This window comes from Eublepharis macularius, chromosome 8 (genome assembly GCF_028583425.1).
Source record: "Eublepharis macularius isolate TG4126 chromosome 8, MPM_Emac_v1.0, whole genome shotgun sequence".
Taxonomy (NCBI): Eukaryota; Metazoa; Chordata; class Lepidosauria; order Squamata; family Eublepharidae; genus Eublepharis; species Eublepharis macularius.
In genome coordinates, this window is record NC_072797.1 from 114,068,943 (window position 1) to 114,086,662 (window position 17,720).

The window sequence follows — 17,720 nt, forward strand, 5'->3', positions numbered from 1 at the left end:
TCTCCTGTGCTAAGGCCGCCTGATATTCCCAATTGTCAGATGATAAGGCCCAAGGGTTTTTTTCTCTATCCTATTCAGAATACTCATCAGTATTTCCTGCTATCAATGGGAGAGAGGTTGCATGCAAGAAATTTGTTTTATTTATTTTTTTTAAAAAAATTAGCATCTCTGCAGGGTTTTTTTTTGCTGAGCACCCTGTTCAGAGGGTTTATAGTTGTGAAAAGCAGCCACAGCCAGATACAATCTGAACCAGAGTTTTTCCAATTTTGCTTCCTAATGTAGTCCTTCACAGGTCAGAGGACTTTATGGAACAGGTGATTTTGAACAGTTGGATTATCCATAAGTGTTTCATGACATTTATCCCTTGAACCAATGGCTAAGGAAGGTTTTTTAAAAATCAACTGACTACGTAGTTCATATAGTCAATTTTTACAAACATATCAAAGATTACACTCTGGTTTTGCCTTGGTACCTTTTGCATTTATCCAATTAAGGGGCATCAACTGCCAGCACTGCCGTTTTCCCGCAAATCTACATTTTCCTGTGATTTAATTTGATACTCCATTCATTTATCTGCAACTCTGGTAAGTGACTTAAAATGTTGCCCAAATTGGGAATAGACTTTGCAAATAGATACCAGGTGGTCTTCAGGACATAAAGGACTTTGGAGAACTAGTAACCATATGTATTCAGGGGGAAACACTGGATCAGCAAGCTCTCCCTCATTAGCTCCGGCTAGAAAAGAAAGAGGTAGGACTGCTTGGCCATTACGTTCACATTAAATCCTGAAGAAAAAAGATCAGGTGTCTCTCTTTTATGGCTGCATGACAAAAAAGTACAGACTGCCTCGTTTTATGTAGCAGAGTCTTTTGTGCGAACTCTGTGTGAACAATTGTACAAGCTTAGTTTTGAGAGAGAAACTTGATAATGCCCTGAAATTCAATGAAAAACACAGTGCTACTGTAGCTCCGCACCATAATTAAATGAGTCTCAACTCAAGAGGTGAGTAAGATGGCCTCTGAGCAATCCCCAGTGTGGTATTTTTGGAGATATTTATGGTGCCCTAAATTAGGATGGGTAGGTGAGTCATAATAATTCAGGCCATGCCTACCCTACAGATTCAAACTTGTTTCAAAATGGGTTGAAATGTGCACTTTGTTAGAGTTGGACAAGGATGTCTCCCCTTCCGGGGCCTTTGCCCTGCCGCCCTTGCTGCTTAAAATTTCAAATTAACTGAGCCTCGGCAGGGCAAAGGCTGTGGACTGTTCATCTAGGCTAAAGTCACCCAAAGAGACAGAGTGGGGATTTAAACATAGGGATTCCTGTTCATTGTCCAGGATGAACCACTACCCCTCCCCCCACTGCTCTCTATCAATCAGATTCCGGCCGTGAAAGCCTTCGACAATACTTCAACAATAAATCAGATTAAAGATGCAAAGTAGTCAACCTGAAAGTATGCAATATAACATGCGCATGCTCAGAATAGATTGTACGAGTGCACATAGAAGTATGTGCTGATTCTGCATCTGTGCTAAAGAAGCTATGTGTTGCTATGAATTGGAACTATAGATACCTATCCGGAGATATGCCAATTCAGTTTTGAGCATATACAGAATGGTGAGCTTGCGAAACCACTAAATATGAGCAGCTTGTTTAAACTTTCTGAATCTTGCCTAATATATAAGTTGGCTGAGAACAGGGAATAAAAGTGTTAGTCTGTATGCATATGCATATGGCATTTTGATCCTATTTGGCTCCAACATGAATGGCTAATTTCGATCACCCTGGCTGGCTTGAAGTTGTTGGCTAAGGGAAAATATCACACAGACCTCAAACACTCTGGCCACGTTAAATGGGCCACGTGTAAGTAAATGGTAGCTGCATATAGAGGGAAAATAATCTCCCTTTCCCCAATAGTTCTGGGCAGTAGCTGGGTGAGGGGAGGTACAGGGAATGGTCTGCTTGTCTGGTGGAGCCTCTGGAAGAGGAGGGAAGAGACCCTGTGAGGACTTGGGTCAGAGCTCTCTGCCTGCTAAAATGGAGGCTAGACAGGCAGCGTGTGGTGTGATCAGTCTTACCTGCCTGGGAAGCCCCAAACGTGTGAAGGGAGGTTTAGAGTGGACGTCAGGGTGGGTGAAAGGCTGAGTCTGCTATAACTACCAAATCGTTTAAGGCAATCTGGCTGTTACTTTTCATTTTGTAAATCCAGTATTACTATTTTAAGGTTACTCTATATTAATACTAATATACCATTGTGACTTTAATATACATATATCCATTACATATACATAGTAACTTTTACTATGATCAATCCCTTGCTACCTTTTGGTTTCTTCTAACAATTTGGCATTCAACATTTAGATAGCAATCCTTAAACCGTTCTGGTCAGAATCCTACTCAGAGTCTATTCAAAATGGGGTTTACTCCCAGAAAATTGTTCTTAAGATTGCATTGCTAGATATTTAATGACCTTGATATTATCCTTAGAACATTTTGCAAACCTTGTGTTGATAAATGAAGAACTTATACTATGAGAATGAATATGGGGCTGGTATACAATGTGAAGTTATTTTCTTATCATGGCATAAATTAAATCGAGACTGAAAGATTTCAACTTTAAATCAACTTTAACTCACTCCTTCAGTCCAAACTGATTTCATTTCCAAATCAGAAATATTTAGCAAGTCTTCTTTAGGATCAAAAAAGAAGAAATATGATTTCAACTAACCTCCTTAAAAATTGTGATAATACTTCTGGAAGTAATAATACTGGATAATACTGGAAACATTGGATAATGAAAAACAAAATCTTTTGCACAAATATATTGTATAATTTGAGGACAGCAACTAGTGTCCGAACCCAATTTGGTGCCTAGTTTAATTCATAGCTCTGATTCTGGGGGAAATTAATTTTTTCTAGTGGTGATTCCTGATTTCAGTACAGTCAGGCGGTGTAGCTTTACCCTTGGGGTGTTCTCACAAACGGCACTTGGAAAAGTGTTCAGGAGCTCTCTCATTATTGCTAAATGTTGTTAATGCAGGATAGAAACCTGAAATTGAACATACTCCGAGCCACCATTAACATTGGGAAGGCAAAAGTATTATGCAGTATTCACCTGTATAAATACAATCTTACAGAGAATCTAATAACTGACATGTGCATTTAAGCACATCCCAGTCTGCATCACGTCACACATACAATAAGAATATTGTTCTCAGATAAATAATTGCTCACTACCAGACAAAATGCCCATACAAAATACACTAATACACGACGGAAAGTTTTTCTCTGCTTAGAGCCAATATGGTGTAGTGAGCTGGAATAGGATGTGGGAGACCCAGGTCTGGATCCCTGCTCTGCCATTGAAACTTGCTGGGTGACCGTGGGCTAATCACATCCTCTCAGCCTAACCTACCTCATCTGGGTGTTGTGATGATAAAATGGGTCAGAGGAGGATGACACGATCCTCTTTGGGTCCTCATTGGAAAGAAAAGCAGAGTATAAATAAAGTAAATGGATTAAATAAATAAATAAATAAATAAATAAATAATGCTGCTGTCTACTGATATAGTAAACTGGCAATAAGAGATTACTTTAAAAAGGGGGAATGTTTCTATCATCATCATATTTGATTTATAATAATATTCAATTTATATACCGCCCTTCAGGACAACTTAACACCATCTCAAAGCGGTTTACAAAGTGTATTATTATTATCCTCACGACAATCACCCGGTGAGGTGGGTGGGGCTGAGAGAGCTCTGAGAGAGCTGTGTCACTGGCTTCAAGCAAGAAGTGGAGGATCAGACCTGGCTCTCCAGACTAGAGTCCTACCACTCTTAACCACTACACCAAGCTGGCTCTCCAGTTTGGATCTGATTGTACTCATAGAGTTATTTCACACTCACACTTAGCAGCGTATCTGTCCCTGGTTTGCATCCCATGTTTTCAGAGTTTTCACATTAGCAAGGCATCCATGGGACGCAGAGCCGCTGTCAGTCCGGGTTATCCCCGATTTTTCTCACTGCGGACATACCGCGAATTTTCCCATAATCCGCTGCCAACTCAATGCTGATCCGATAAATCCCAGTGTGAACACTTTTGTCCCTTTTTTGCTTCTCTCTCCCCCCGCTAAGTCTTGTCGTCGGAAGCTGATTGGTCTGCATCTCCAGCTCCCCAAATGCTTCGTCCGCCATTTTTTCCCCGCTACCTAAACATTTCAGCGGTACATCTCCATTGGTGCCATCTCTATTCTTCTCTCCCCATCTTTTGCATCCTGATAAGTTCGTGTTACGCGCCTCACATTTCCAACCCCCCCCTTAAAAAAATGTTTGCCTAGCGGTGAGCGATTGTGGTCATGATGAACCAAACGTTTCAGTGACAACCCCTCTCCACTCAAAACTCTCTGCATTTTGACAATTCAATCAGGAACCACCATCGACATTTTCCAGTAATGAAAAATAAAATTGGCCATAACGTTTCTGCGTTCTGTGGATGCAAAGGTGCATTGAGACATCTCCACTTGTGTGTTCTACATATTTTGACTCCTTTTTTCGGGATGGGAATGGGGTTGGGGCAGTGGGTGGTGCCCTCAAACGAGGTTCAAACTCACCCCTTCTGGGATCACGTGATTTTTGTGGACCAATGGGGTGCCATTATTTGCTGGGCGGGAAATTCAACTCCTGCGATCTGTGCCACCTCCGTGCACTGCTCAACGGTTGCTCAAGGAAATGGCTGCACTAAAACCAACCAGTGGGAGAGGGGTCTCCTGGAGGGAGAAGGAGACATTGGACCTCATTGAATTTTGGGGTGAGGAGAAGGTGCAAGAGGCACTATTGCTCTGTCACAGGAACATTGATGTTTTCGAGCGCATCTCAGAGCAGATGGTGGCGAGAGGCCATGCAAGAACCGCACTCGAATGCCGGACAAAAACAAAAGCTTTGAGACAGGAGTACAAGAGGGTCGCGGCACACAATGGAAGATCGGGAAATGCCCCTGCAACATGCCCTTTCTATGCACAGCTTGCAAGAATTTTCAGAGGGGATGCAAGCATACGGCCACAAAGGGTGGCAAGAAGTCTTAACCTGCAGTCGGTGAGCAATGCCGACCCCATGGGGGAAGATCGGTCGAACCATGGCGTTCCCGCTCCATGGGAGGGATCAGAGGAACTATTCACACATCCAATGGTCACTCTACATCTTCAGGCGGTCCCCGCTTCCACTCCCAATGATTCAGGTGAGCATGCAGTTTTGACCGACATGACTGGTCCTTGGTTGGGGTGGGTTCGCTGTGCCCTCCAGTGTGCCCCGCCTGGGCAGAACTTTCCCGGAGTCTCAGGGGCATTTTTTCCTTCTGCTTAGGATTTCGGGGATATGCTCAACGGATTGATTGTGTTTGGGTTATCACTGCAGGAGAGGGATGAGGCGCAAGTGGGGGGGCATTTCCCTGATTTAACTTTTGTGCGTGGAAGGATGTGTTGTTTATTCTGCCTATGGGGACGTATAACCAATATTGTGGAAATCCGCTTCTCAAGGCAAGCTAGCGGTGGGAAACGTTGTTTTTTACTGGGGCTGGCGCAGGTTTCAGCAGAGAAGGGCTCTGTGAAAGGAGAGGGGGACTTCACCTTGATCAGCAATGTGCAAGGTATCCCAAAGGTGGTTGGGTTATCTTCCACCAAGCATTAATCCACACCTGACAATGGTCTGTAACGTCACCTCCCTTTCCCCCCCCCCCCTGGAGAACCATGGTACATTAACTGTTTACCAGCCTATCACTTGTTTTCAATTACTGCAGGTTCTTCCACAGAACAAGAAACATCAATCGGAGAAGCCCCCCCAATGGACATGACCGATCCAGAGGATGAAAATGCCGCAGACGGTAAGATGCAGATAGAGTGGGGTGCTTGTGGTCAACAATCAATGCTGCCCTCCCAATGAGCCCTGGTATGCTCCGCTCCATGAGAAACATGGCTATAGTCTCAAAATAATTATCTGTTTGTGGGGGTTGGGCTACCATGGAAAATATTGGTGTAAACATCGTTCTGCTGATGTCAAGAAGACTTCTGTGAGCATGATTGAAGAAGATCAACTCATTCATTTTACAACCAAATCTTTTATTTCCAAGATCCAGATTTAACTCAGATAGAGGAGTTCCCGGAGGTGACAGGACAGGGTGCAGAGGATCCGCAAGGTAGGAAAGAGCTGAAATTGTGACCTCCGCAAACTCCTTTGTAACTACTACTTGCATAACCACTGTCCTTTCCAACAGGAGATCTGAACAATCCACCAGCAGTGGAACAACCGCAGGTCCCCACGGCACAACTGTCTCCTGCTACACGCTTAGAAAAGGCGCGCACCAGAACCAGGCGCGTCTCTGTCCTCACCAACGTTGCAGAGAGAATGCTATCTCAGGCACAGAGGGAGGAACAAAACAACAGAAAGGAACGTGGAGAAATTCTGGAGGCAACCAGCCATTGGCGTGCAGCCATGGAATCAGAGACAAGATGGCACGAGGACATTATCAGGGAGGCAAGAGAGGATCGTAGGGCTTTTATTGAGGCACAGTCACAAAATATGGAGGGGCTTAATAGGGCTGTCGGTGCCCTCAGCTCCTTGACTGAACTCTTTGTCAGGGAGCAAAGAGCAGGCCCGGTTGCAGAAACTTCCCAAAATGCCAACAGCAAAACACGCGATAACGATCATGAGAAGGCACCACTAAGAAAAAGGGCTCGGATCATTAAAAAGAGAGAAAGATATGATCCATCCCTCTGAGCCCCACATGTTTTTCCGGTGCAGCATTTGGGTTGGAATCTGCATATCACACGTATCATTGCTGTTGAAATTATGTTTGTCACAGCTGTAATTGTGTTTTTCGATGTTGGCGAGGGGTTGACAATGGCCATTGAAAAAAATTGGTTTTTGTTTCCCACCGCAATCCAGGTGCGGTTTGCCAGATCTATTTTTTGACCACGGTTGTTTGAAATGTTGACCCATGGGAGAAACTACACAGTTTTAAATTTGTTTTTTATTCTTTTCAAAACTTGAAAGATTACATGTGAGGCATCATATGGACACTTAACTAACATGCATGTTAAATAAATCTTTTCTACATCTCCTTAAACCTTGACAGCACATTATCAATGTCGGACCTCAATTTCTTGTTCTCCTCATTCAAATTCCTCACATTGTTTTCTAGCTTCTTCACCAAGGCCTGCAGGCTGTCCATCCTTCTGTTGGTTTTCTTTGCTGTGGAAACAAAAGGTGTAAGCGCAGAGTGGCCACTTCTGTGTTCACAAACGTAGTAAGTCATTGATGGTTACTTACCGCAGCTGAGGCATGTTCCCACTGCCTTGTGAACAGTCTCCAGTATCTCAAGGGGCTGTTCCCTTGCCAAAGATGAAGAAGGCACATTTACAGTGTGTAGTGGACACCGCGCTTGAATGCATTCCTCACAGGGGTCACCTGAAAAGGGGGTTTGGAGAACTTGATTTAATTTTGTTCATTGTCATTACAGAGCACGTGTTTAACATGTGGCAGAATGACGGTGTAGTTAGTTCCATTTGTGTACCTGAATGCTCAGTCAGCTGTTCTGGTGGAATCACTGCTTGCTGAGGTGTGACTTCTTCATTGAACTCGGAGCAGTTTCCCTCTTCTTGCTTCACTGCCTCAGAACTGGGTTGCAAGGCCATTTCATCCATTGGCACGGTCACCTCTGAGCCTGTTTCCTCCGTGGGCTCCTCCTCCCCCTCATGTCTGTATGATGTTGCTGGAGAAACACATGAAGAGAATTAAAACATCAGTAAGAGCAGTATTGATGAAATGTTATGAACAAGGAATTCTGACTAATTCAAAAAATGGGGCAAGGGAATGTTGAAATGCTGATCACCCTAGGCAACCGATGCTGTATCATGTGTAGGGATTTAGGGAATGCCGTTTAGATTAGAAGGCCGGTTTGGGATCTTGGGCAGGGAGGGGGGGGAATACCCATGGAGGAATGATAAGGGCTGAGGTGTGTGGAATGCTGTTTTTACTTACCGCACAGTAGCCAAGTCATCTTTAAGAGAACACATTAAAAATATGTGCCGACATAAACCATAAACCTTTCCCAAAGAACAGAAACAAAACAACTTTTAAACATGGTGGGATAGTCTTCAAGGACAGGGCACAGTCCCAGTGCCGTTCAGTGCCACGTGTTCCTGTGTTCCATGTGCTGATCCCAACACAGCATGCCTGTTCTGGGGTTTTTCCTTGAAAACTTCCATCCAACATTCCTCTCATTCAGGAAATTGGTGCCTTGTACCAACATACATTTCCATCTTAGTGAGGGGATTGGGATGGGTGAGGGGGGGGGGGAAGACCCGGTGTTTGATGATGGTGCAAGGGGGGCCCCATCTCACTTAAAGCATGGTGAAAACATTTTTAGAGGTGTGCCTTCACAAAATAAACATCCCACAGTACTTCATTTACCTTCATGGTGGCGATCCTCCCAGCGTGGTCTCCCAGCAGCTATCCACAAACGCATCATTGAGTGATGGTGTGGGATCCGCCCGCTGCAGCTTGGGATGCCTTGGCATGCCGTAAGGGATGCCATGAACTCGCATTTCAGCCTTTTAAATTTGGTCCTGCACTGGTTGGCATTTCGGCTATAACCAGCATCAGTCAGCTTCCTAGCAATGGCATGGTACGCCCCCCTGTTGCGCTGGTGTGCGCTCGACATAAAATCGGCTGCAAAACCAAGACGCAAAACAATTTTCAGAAGCAGGGACACCTCCTCAAATTGCCAAAAGGTGCCCCTAGTTCTCCGTGGTGGCATGTCTATTTCCTGTAGTCCTGGGTTCCCCGGTCGAAGAGGCCAATCCTGATTTGTCAGAGACATCATATTCCGACCCAAATAAACGTCTCTGATTGGCTGTGTCAGGGTTAATCATTGCGAGCAATTTTTTTTCCAAAAAAAAAAATTCCGCCAAAATAAAGGTTGGCCATTTCTACAGACAGCATGAGTGCAGGGGCGAATTCAAATACAAATGTTTCCCACCTTCGCCGAAATGCTTGATAAGGAAGAAAAGGTTCATGCGTACATCGGATTGCTGAACAATGCAACTCAAAACATGAGCTGGAAATATTTCGGGGATAATAGTAGGGGTGTGCAGGGGACGCCTGTCTCAGCTGTATATATTTGGTTTTAAGAATCAGGAATTCTTGTCAGTATTTGGGGAACACTGACACGGAAAGACACCACAGAACCAGCTTACTGGCTAGAATCTCGATTCCGAAACCTTCTGCCAGAGTTAGCAGAGCTTGGGGCGGGGGGTTTCCGACCAAATCCAACACAAACCGTTGGAGACCTTCCCTTCCGTCTCCACATGAATTTCATAAAGATTTTACGGACTCCAAAACAAGGTGCCCCATTCTTCAAACAATATCCATGTTTCTATATGGAGAAAAAGGAATTCATCTTCCCAGGTAGTTCAGGGTGGCCTTTTGTAATCAAAATGCTGCCAACTTTCATGGTGCCTGCTCCCACCTGTCCTAACTTCCTCTAACATGGTTCAGGCAGATGCCGGTTGGGTGGTCCTTTTAATGGACTCAAAAATATGTTGTTCTTGGCACCCTCTTTCTCCATCATCTCCCACGTTGAAAATAAGAGAGGCTGGTCGTTCTGGGGTTAGGAATATTGCATGAAAGATGCCCAGTAACATCAGGGGAACGTTTCCTACCTGTCCTCCAACCCCCCAAGCAAGCACCAAGGCAAACCAACCTGGAGGGGGGGGCATTTGGTTCCACCTCGAAGGGCGGTTCTCGTGCCACACAACTTCGTGCCTTTAACTGTGCGGTAGACCAGACACCGTCTACATTGGTGGTGGGGGAGAACACCAAAGGGCATCTGGAGAGCTGGGTGTGATTCCCCACTCCTCCGCTTGAAGACAGCTGGGTCACCTTGGCCGAGTCACAGTTCTTTGGAGCTCTCTCAGCAACACCCACCTCACAGGGTGACTTTTTTGGGGGAATAATAACAGTTAGTAAACCGCTCTGAGTGGGCATTAGGTTGTCCTGAAGGGCGGTATATAAATCGAATGCTATTATTATTATTATAGGGGAAAATAGGGCACAAGTCACTTCACCTTACAGAACAACCCAAAACACAATTGCTATAAGAAAGGATTTTTTATGTCACTTGTTTGAATATAAAAACCGGTGGGTGCAGACCTAAGGCCGTGACAGCATTCCCTCAACCAGAGAGATAACACTACGTAATTCACACACAATAATCCCCCGATCAAAATTGCTGGCAGAATTTGTGCATGCTATTTGTGTTATTTGGTGTTGTAGGCTGCTTTCGTGTCCTGTTGTGCCCACCAAATGGGAACCTGAAAGACCTTAAAGAAATAATTTTTTTTATTTCCCGTGATAGAGTTTGGTTTAATTCTGCACAGTATGGTTAGTTGTGTTATGTACTGCCTGTGTTATGTCTCACACTGTCCTTCTCAATTTTAGTTTGAAGGAGAGAATGGTTTTTTTATAATAGAGTACTTTGGTGTGTGGTTGTCATTTTTCCTTTGTTCTGTAGGTGGTTCCCATCGCAGGGAACACTGTGGAAGTGTGACGTTGGGGGAGGGTGTTTGTGGATCTGATGCTGTTTCACACGGATAAGCTAGCATTCAACAGTGTGCTGACCATCTTGGCACCCCTGGGCTGTGCAATGATGAACCCTTTTTTTCACTTTCCCTCTTTGTGGAAACCCCTCCTGCTCACTTGATGCCCACCGAACAGAACATTTCTTACCATGATGTTATAAAAATTTATTTCAAAACAGGAATGGAACAATGAGAATTCACTCATTAGATCATCATTGAATCTCTAAACAAAGCTTTCTAACAAACCATGTTTCATAGGAATCCAGCACTTGCAACTGAATGCATGACACATCCAATCAAGGCAAAACCAACAAGAAACATTTTTTGAAACCGTGAGTCCAACCTCTGAACATGCAACAATCGTTTCTTAGTTCAACCACAGATTTTTTCACAATCAGACTGAAGAGCTTTTTATATTGTTAGATTTCTCTGTTTCGAAACATGTGGCGTGCAAGGGCATCGCACACCAACTTCCCCTCCTCCCGGTGCCTTCTGTCTCCCACAGGGAGTTCAAGAGATTCCTCATCCACCTCCACAGGCCTCACGGGAGAATCATCCTCTGGAATGCCATGACCTTTCAATTCACAAATGTTATGTAGCACCACACACGCGGTAGCTATGCAGGTCACATTCTCCTCCGCAACCATAAGCTGTGACCTCAAACACCTCCAGCGCCCCTTCAAACGTCCGAAACATCTTTCCACTATGGTCCTAGCTCTGGTGAGGCAGCGGTCAAAGTATGCTTCTGCGGGAGTGTGGGGCCTATTGAAGGGCTTCATCAGCCACCTTCTCATGGGGTAGGCTGCATCAGATATGATGAGTGGTGGCACGGTTACACCCTCTATTGTAAGACTGGGGTTGCCTGGCACAAACACCCCCGCATCCATTGCCGTACAAATTGCAGAATTCACAAAAACAAAGGCGTCATGGTTCCGCCCACTCCAGCCAACCTCTGCATCAATGAATCTTCCAGTATGGTCCACCGTGCCCTGGATGAGAATGGAATTGAATTTCTTGCGGTTGATGTACTCCCGTCCACGGCCTTTAAATTTGCAAATGGCAACATGGGTGCCATCAACTGCACCAATGCAATGAGGAAAGCCAAGTTTCTGAAATCCAGACATAATCTGCAATGAAAGAGAAAAAAACAAGATTGCTGTTAGAGAGAATCCCCTCTTTCTCCCACCGCCTATATTCATAATCTTCTCACTACAGCGCTGAGGCAGTCTCACATCTCCAGAATCCAGAGGAGTTAGCCATAGTCTGTACTAGTGAAATAAAAAAGAGTACAGTAGAACCCTCAGCACTTGCAAATTTTACTGTAGCTCAAGCTTTTGAGAATCACAGTTCGCTTGTTCAAACGCACAAGAAAAAAGGGAACCGCGACTCTCGAAAGCTCATGGCACGATAAAATTGGTTTAAAGGTGCAGCTCATTGCCTACATGTCAGCAACATAGTTTTTTGTGCTTCAAATTGTAATCTTTGACCAGTACAGTTTGAATGGAGACTGTTACTCTGGGAGATGAGTGCGTACTCACCCTCGCCACATCAGGTCCAAGGCACACGACTCTACTGAGTAGCTCCAATTCTATCGCCAAGCAGACCTCCAAGACGATTCCTGCCACTGTTGAAATACCCACTCCGAATTGGTTCATGCATTGACGGTAAGTCGAACAGTTGGCAAGATACCAAAGTGCTATGGCGACTCTCATCTCCACAGAGATTGGATTGCGAAGTCTGGTGCGCTGACGGGAAAGACGGTGCCCTATGGAATGAACCAATTCATTGAAAGTCTCCCTGGTCATACGAAAATTTTCAATCCACAGCTGGTCATCCCATATGGCAGTGACGAAATTGTCCCACCAGTCCCTGCTACGGGGATAAATCCAGTAGCGACGGGGGACTCTGATTCCGGCTACAGCGAGAAAACGTGCTCTGTTCATTGCTGTTCTCCTTGTTCTCCATAAAGGCGGAGGTATGCACCTCAGTGCAAGTGATTTCCTAAGCATTCTCCTTCTTCTAACCACTCGCATCCAGTAACTGTTGCAGGCATCGATCGATCGCTGAATATAGATAAAGATGATGTGAAGCAAGGCCAGTGCCAATGCTCGGACCGCAGACATAATTCAGCAGAATAAAATCGGGCTCAAAAAATCCTCCGCAATTCCAAAGTATGCCGTGAGAGAAATGTGTTCACAAGAGTGGAGAACGCACAGTTCCAAGGAAAACTCCCGCCCAAGTTGGCCAGCCTATCATCGTGGCCACATTTTTGGCGGGAGAAAAATCATGACTTCCTAGAGGGGAGGAAGGACATTTGCTAGGGATAGTTGTGCTTGTGTCTTTTAGGGCAAAGAGCATAGAGTAGACTTGCAGGAGCAGATTGACCAGTTCTTCCACTCAAATGTCGAACTAAAGCGATGACTACACATGTGATGGAGCAAAATTAAGAGGGGCGGATTACAGTGGATTGATGTGTTGACCCCCTCCCCAGTCCAGTTTTCCTGACTCTGAAACACCTATCAGAAAAAAAAAATAGCGGTATGTATGTTTTGTGAAGTAGCGCTTTGTTTTATTAAAAAAAAAGTACTCGGTCCCGTTTTTTTCAAGCACAAGGAATGCAGTCAGTCTAAAGCGTTGTGTGATTCTTTGCCCTGTCAATTCGCACACGCACCACTGTCTTGTTCGGTTCCCACAATTTCTTTCCCCTTTACTAGTCACGTGATGGAAAAGAACTCGAGTTTCACGTTCATCCATCCACGAAAGAGTAAAAAACGGTGCGGTAGGGTAGGAAATCTTGTCCTAGATTTTTTTTTAAAACGGTTTATCTGTGTTCACCACGAATTAAACAAAATTACACTTCAATGTCACAGTCACAAGTCCACACGCTTCTGAGAAATTATCATAAGCCTCTACTTGATCTGTCCACCAAAATAAATTTTTACTTGAGAACATTCCATGTTTTTGGCGGGCACTAAGACGATTGGCTAAAATCGTTGAGGGGGCGGGCGGATGAAATGGGAGACCAATCACTCTTGAGAGAACTTTTTGGAATTTGTGTGTGGCGCAGTTCACTTGGTGCAAAATGATTTCCCGGCGTCGTGGAAATGTCTGGGAAGTGGAGGAGGTATCTCTTCTTCTGAGGGTTGTTCGGAGGAGTGGGCATGCATCTCGGTTAATGGCCAGCACGCAATCAAGCAACCGCGGCATCTATCGATTTCTTTCAAGAGTGCTACGCAGTCGCGGATTTCATCGAACGGCCAATCAGTGTCGAAGCAAACTCCAAAAACTGAAGTCCGATTTCATTTCATCAATGGAGGCACTGCAATGCATTCCTAGAAGCAGTCGTAGAATTAGGGTGCACAACGCGATGATGCTAATCTGGAAGGCGGCAGGGAGGCCTCGATGTCAAGAAAGACCTCATGATGGTGAGTTTTTTGAACCCCCCCCCCCGTTCCATGGCGGACCATGCAAGTCCCCCATGTTTAATGACACCTTTTTAGTGGCATGTTCTCAAAGAGACTTCATTCCTCATTAACAAATGGGTGTTTTTTGAAGTCAACCTTCTGTTTGTCACGCTCTAATTTTAATCTTCGAATTATTTGTCACGATTGGAAAGCCATAGAGTGTTCTTAGAGAAATACCATCTCCTCAAAAGCATCTTTCATGTTAATATGCAATTCCCCCGGTCACCACTTTTATGCTATGCATCCTGTTTGATCCCCTTAACTGAATGCCTGGATCATAAAAAGCAAAGTAAGTAAAGGGAAACATTATCAGGGCGATCATTCCGTTTTTTACCATCGTTCAAATGATTTTTCATTTCAGAGATTATCTGTGAAAGAGCAGTCAAGATTGAAGAAACTTCATCTGAGGATGATGAGAATTCAGAAACTGTTGCAGTGGAATCATCAAGTGCAGCAGAATCTGATGCGCAAGCCTATGCACCTCTTGGAGTGACAACTGAAGACCCAGCAAAGATCAATACAGCAGCATTTCCTCAAGGTAAGTTTAACTTTTTATGTGATTGTTAGCTTACTAGAGTTTACCCATGGCAAACTAATTCAAAAACCATCGACAGGATTCTTAGGAAGTCATGAACTCCAAACAAAGCCACCATTTTTAATTTGTTTTTTGATCCGTCATCAGATCAGAAAATGGTGCAATTTTAAAAATTTGCTTTCTTGTCCAAGTACTTTGAGAAGTGAGTGGTGTATTCCATGTACCAATAACAAGATCATTAATTGGAATTCTGCTGTATTAAATCACTAGCTTCAGAGAGAGAAAGAACAGATGACAGTGGATCTCATCGCCTAGAAACTGAAGAAACCGTAATCGTTATATCTTCCGGCAATAGTCACGAAGAAGCAACTGATGACATGACTGCTCCTGAAACCATAATGCCCGGAGATGTATCTCCACAACCGAGTACCTCAGGTAATTTTTTGTGTGGTTCACACGTGCCATCAAGAGCTGCTCTGAAAATTGTGGGATTGCATGAGATTCTGCAGGAATGAATGGCCATTATTTTGCCAATCAAAGCACTATTGCCTGGGCAAAAAACCATCAAGGTAACCAGATCCACTCTCAGCTAAAACAAAACATATTTGTTCTCCATGATGACTCCTTTGAAGGTGAGTGGAGTACAACTAACACCTTGTCAACGTTTCTTGAGTGGTACGTGAAGTGAACACGATCTCTTGATATAGCTCTCATCACTAGAAAACAATTTCAGCCTTTATTTTTCAAGGGTGTTTAGCAGTGTTCCCATTATCTTGTTTCCTTTGTTTTTTCCTGTGCCTAAGGCTGTTATCTTCTGCGCGGTTTCTCCGGCAGAAAAAATTGTCTCTGTATCAGCAGTCCAAAGTCTTCATAACCCAAAGTGGTGACTTATCTTCCATCCTTCATCATCGTGAATGTAAACAATGCCCAACATGTGGTGATGAGGAGATCAGTTCATTCCTTGAACAAAACACACTGCGGCTCTAAAGATGTCAAGCCTAGGCTCAAACTACAGCCTTGCCAACACTTGCACAACCTTCAGATGTGGGATTCCTCTGGAAATTTCTAACAAAACCTTTTCTCTTTCTAGCTTCTTTAGCAACACACAGTGGTGCCGCAGTGAGAAAGTATGCCATGAGCGCTGAGCACAAACTTCACATAATTGTGGAAACAACTTCTTCTGATGCTGAGGATGAGGACAGAAACGCCGTTGAGGAAGGCAGAACCGAGGATGCAGAGGGAACTCCAGTTCTCTCATTTTCCCCAGGCACGTTTTAGCTATGCCACATTTGAGTGGAGTTACATTTTTCGCTGATTTATTTTGCTGGGTGACACTTCAATATCTGCCTAAAATATTGACTGACTTGAATTTTGCAGGTGATACTTCAGCGGGAGGTTTGCGTGACATGATGCCAAATAAAGACCAATCCGCTGATATTGGCGAGATCTATCGTAGTATGCAGGGAATACAATCTCTATGTCTATCAAGAAGTAAGTATGACTATTCCAAGGAAAACTTGAGGCAGAGTTTGGTGTGGTGTTTCTGATCACGCGGCTCAGATCAGGCGCGACAGTACCAATCCCACATCACGTATGGAAGTCAGTAGGGAAACATTCACCGAGTCATTGATATGTGGATTCATAGATCCAGATAAGTCATCAGTTCTAGTCTGTGGTCACATAATCAAATAGTGTCCGTTCAAAACTATTGACATAACCGATGTAATTGAAGCACATTTCATGAATCACTGGACTATTTGGCAGATGCAAGTAGGCACAAAGGATACATTTTTCATAGGTTTTGAACGCGTGGTGGGTGCAGGGTGGATTCAAACAACTCCTTCCAATATGTGGATGCAAACATCTCCCCCTGGTATGCAGATCAGTCCATCCCTGTAATGGGTCATAGGAGTGGCCACGTTAGTCTGCGGTTGCAGAATAAAAGAGACTCCTCCGGCACCTCCGAGACCAACCACTTCCAATGTTGCGGATTCCTTTGATAACCAGGGCTCTCCCCACCAGATAAAGTTTGACAAAGAGAACTGTGAACACCAAAAGCCAAAATATCGGCTTTCGTGGAACACACATCTCTCCGTCAGATGCGTCCAGTGGTGAGAGCTATGTTTCTCCACAGATTTTGCTGCATTAGTTTCAGTTGGTCTGGGAGGTGAGGCCATACTCTTTTGCAATTTGCAAACATGTAGTTATAGCTTGGCTTCCATGTACCTTATCATGGGCAAAATGATCTCAATATCATAAGAATATGGTTGCATTGGCATATCAGATGGAAATGTAAGCATCTACCCCACAGTGTCCACTCCTTTTATGCACCTAACCATTATCTTTTGACCCACTATGCAACGTACAAAGAGCGCAACTCATAACGACAACTTACGCTTAAATTAAATGGGTCAGTATCAAGGGTACAACTGGACTCTGTTTGATTTTGTTCTCTGGAGCCATCTCAACACCACCAACCGTACCTGGTGATTGTTTTGTGGATATTTTCAAACCTTTAAAAATGCAAGGAATGGCCTTCAAGTTTTCCACAAGGATTAAAAAAAATTGTTTGTCACTGGTGTAGTTTTGATAACCGCAAAGTTCTCGCAATGTCGAAACCCATCTGTTTATGAAGAACTAAATTTTTTTGCTGTTTCTCAACAGTGGGAAGATACCATGAAAGAATATGCCGATTGGAGAGAAACAATAGAAGCCTTCACAAAGAACTGAGTTCTCTAAAGAAAAAGGTTTCTGCACTTGAGCGAGGTCATCGCAGCTCAGGATCAGAGCAATCAGGAGATGACAAGAAGAATTAGCCAGTGTTATGTCAGCTTGAAGAATGTTTAAGCAATATTTTACTTTGTTTCAGAAAGAAAAAAAATGTATGTTTAAAAATAACGTAATGGAAGGAAAGATTACAATTGACAACTCTCACATGTCAATTATTTCCAGTGCTTTATGAATCATGTTGAAGTTGTTTGCAATGTGGATAATAATTTCTCATGAACAGCAAAAGCAAGATCTTATTTTCATTTTTTTCTAATCGCTGTGTGGTTCTAATGTCATGCAAAATTGGAATTTTGAATCA

General features: G+C 43.9%; 3 protein-coding genes across 4 annotated transcripts; 2 read left to right on the plus strand and 1 right to left on the minus strand.

The window, feature by feature from the left end:
* Window positions 1-4,293: 4,293 nt before the first annotated feature.
* LOC129334241 (uncharacterized) lies at window positions 4,294-8,412 on the plus strand. Of its 2 annotated transcripts, none has more exons than XM_054986178.1 (4): window positions 4,294-5,235; window positions 5,794-5,877; window positions 6,130-6,189; window positions 6,268-8,412. In XM_054986178.1, the coding sequence occupies exons 1-4, from the start codon at window positions 4,731-4,733 to the stop codon at window positions 6,768-6,770; spliced, it is 1,152 nt and encodes a 383-aa protein (XP_054842153.1). In that variant the 5' UTR covers window positions 4,294-4,730; the 3' UTR covers window positions 6,771-8,412. The 2 variants fall into 2 exon arrangements, with proteins under 2 accessions (XP_054842153.1, XP_054842150.1); XM_054986175.1 differs by having other exon boundaries at window positions 6,124-6,189; window positions 6,268-8,411.
* Window positions 8,413-11,052: 2,640 nt separating this feature from the next.
* Window positions 11,053-12,756, minus strand: LOC129335159 (putative nuclease HARBI1). Its single transcript, XM_054987607.1, has 2 exons — window positions 12,172-12,756; window positions 11,053-11,760 (listed from the first exon to the last, which is right to left on the minus strand). Exons 1-2 carry the CDS (start codon window positions 12,754-12,756, stop codon window positions 11,053-11,055), a joined length of 1,293 nt encoding a protein of 430 aa, XP_054843582.1.
* Window positions 12,757-13,715: 959 nt separating this feature from the next.
* Window positions 13,716-17,448, plus strand: LOC129335160 (uncharacterized). Its single transcript, XM_054987608.1, has 6 exons — window positions 13,716-14,058; window positions 14,459-14,635; window positions 14,903-15,067; window positions 15,723-15,899; window positions 16,010-16,123; window positions 17,297-17,448. The coding sequence occupies exons 1-6, from the start codon at window positions 13,716-13,718 to the stop codon at window positions 17,446-17,448; spliced, it is 1,128 nt and encodes a 375-aa protein (XP_054843583.1).
* The last annotated feature ends 272 nt before the right edge of the window (window positions 17,449-17,720 follow it).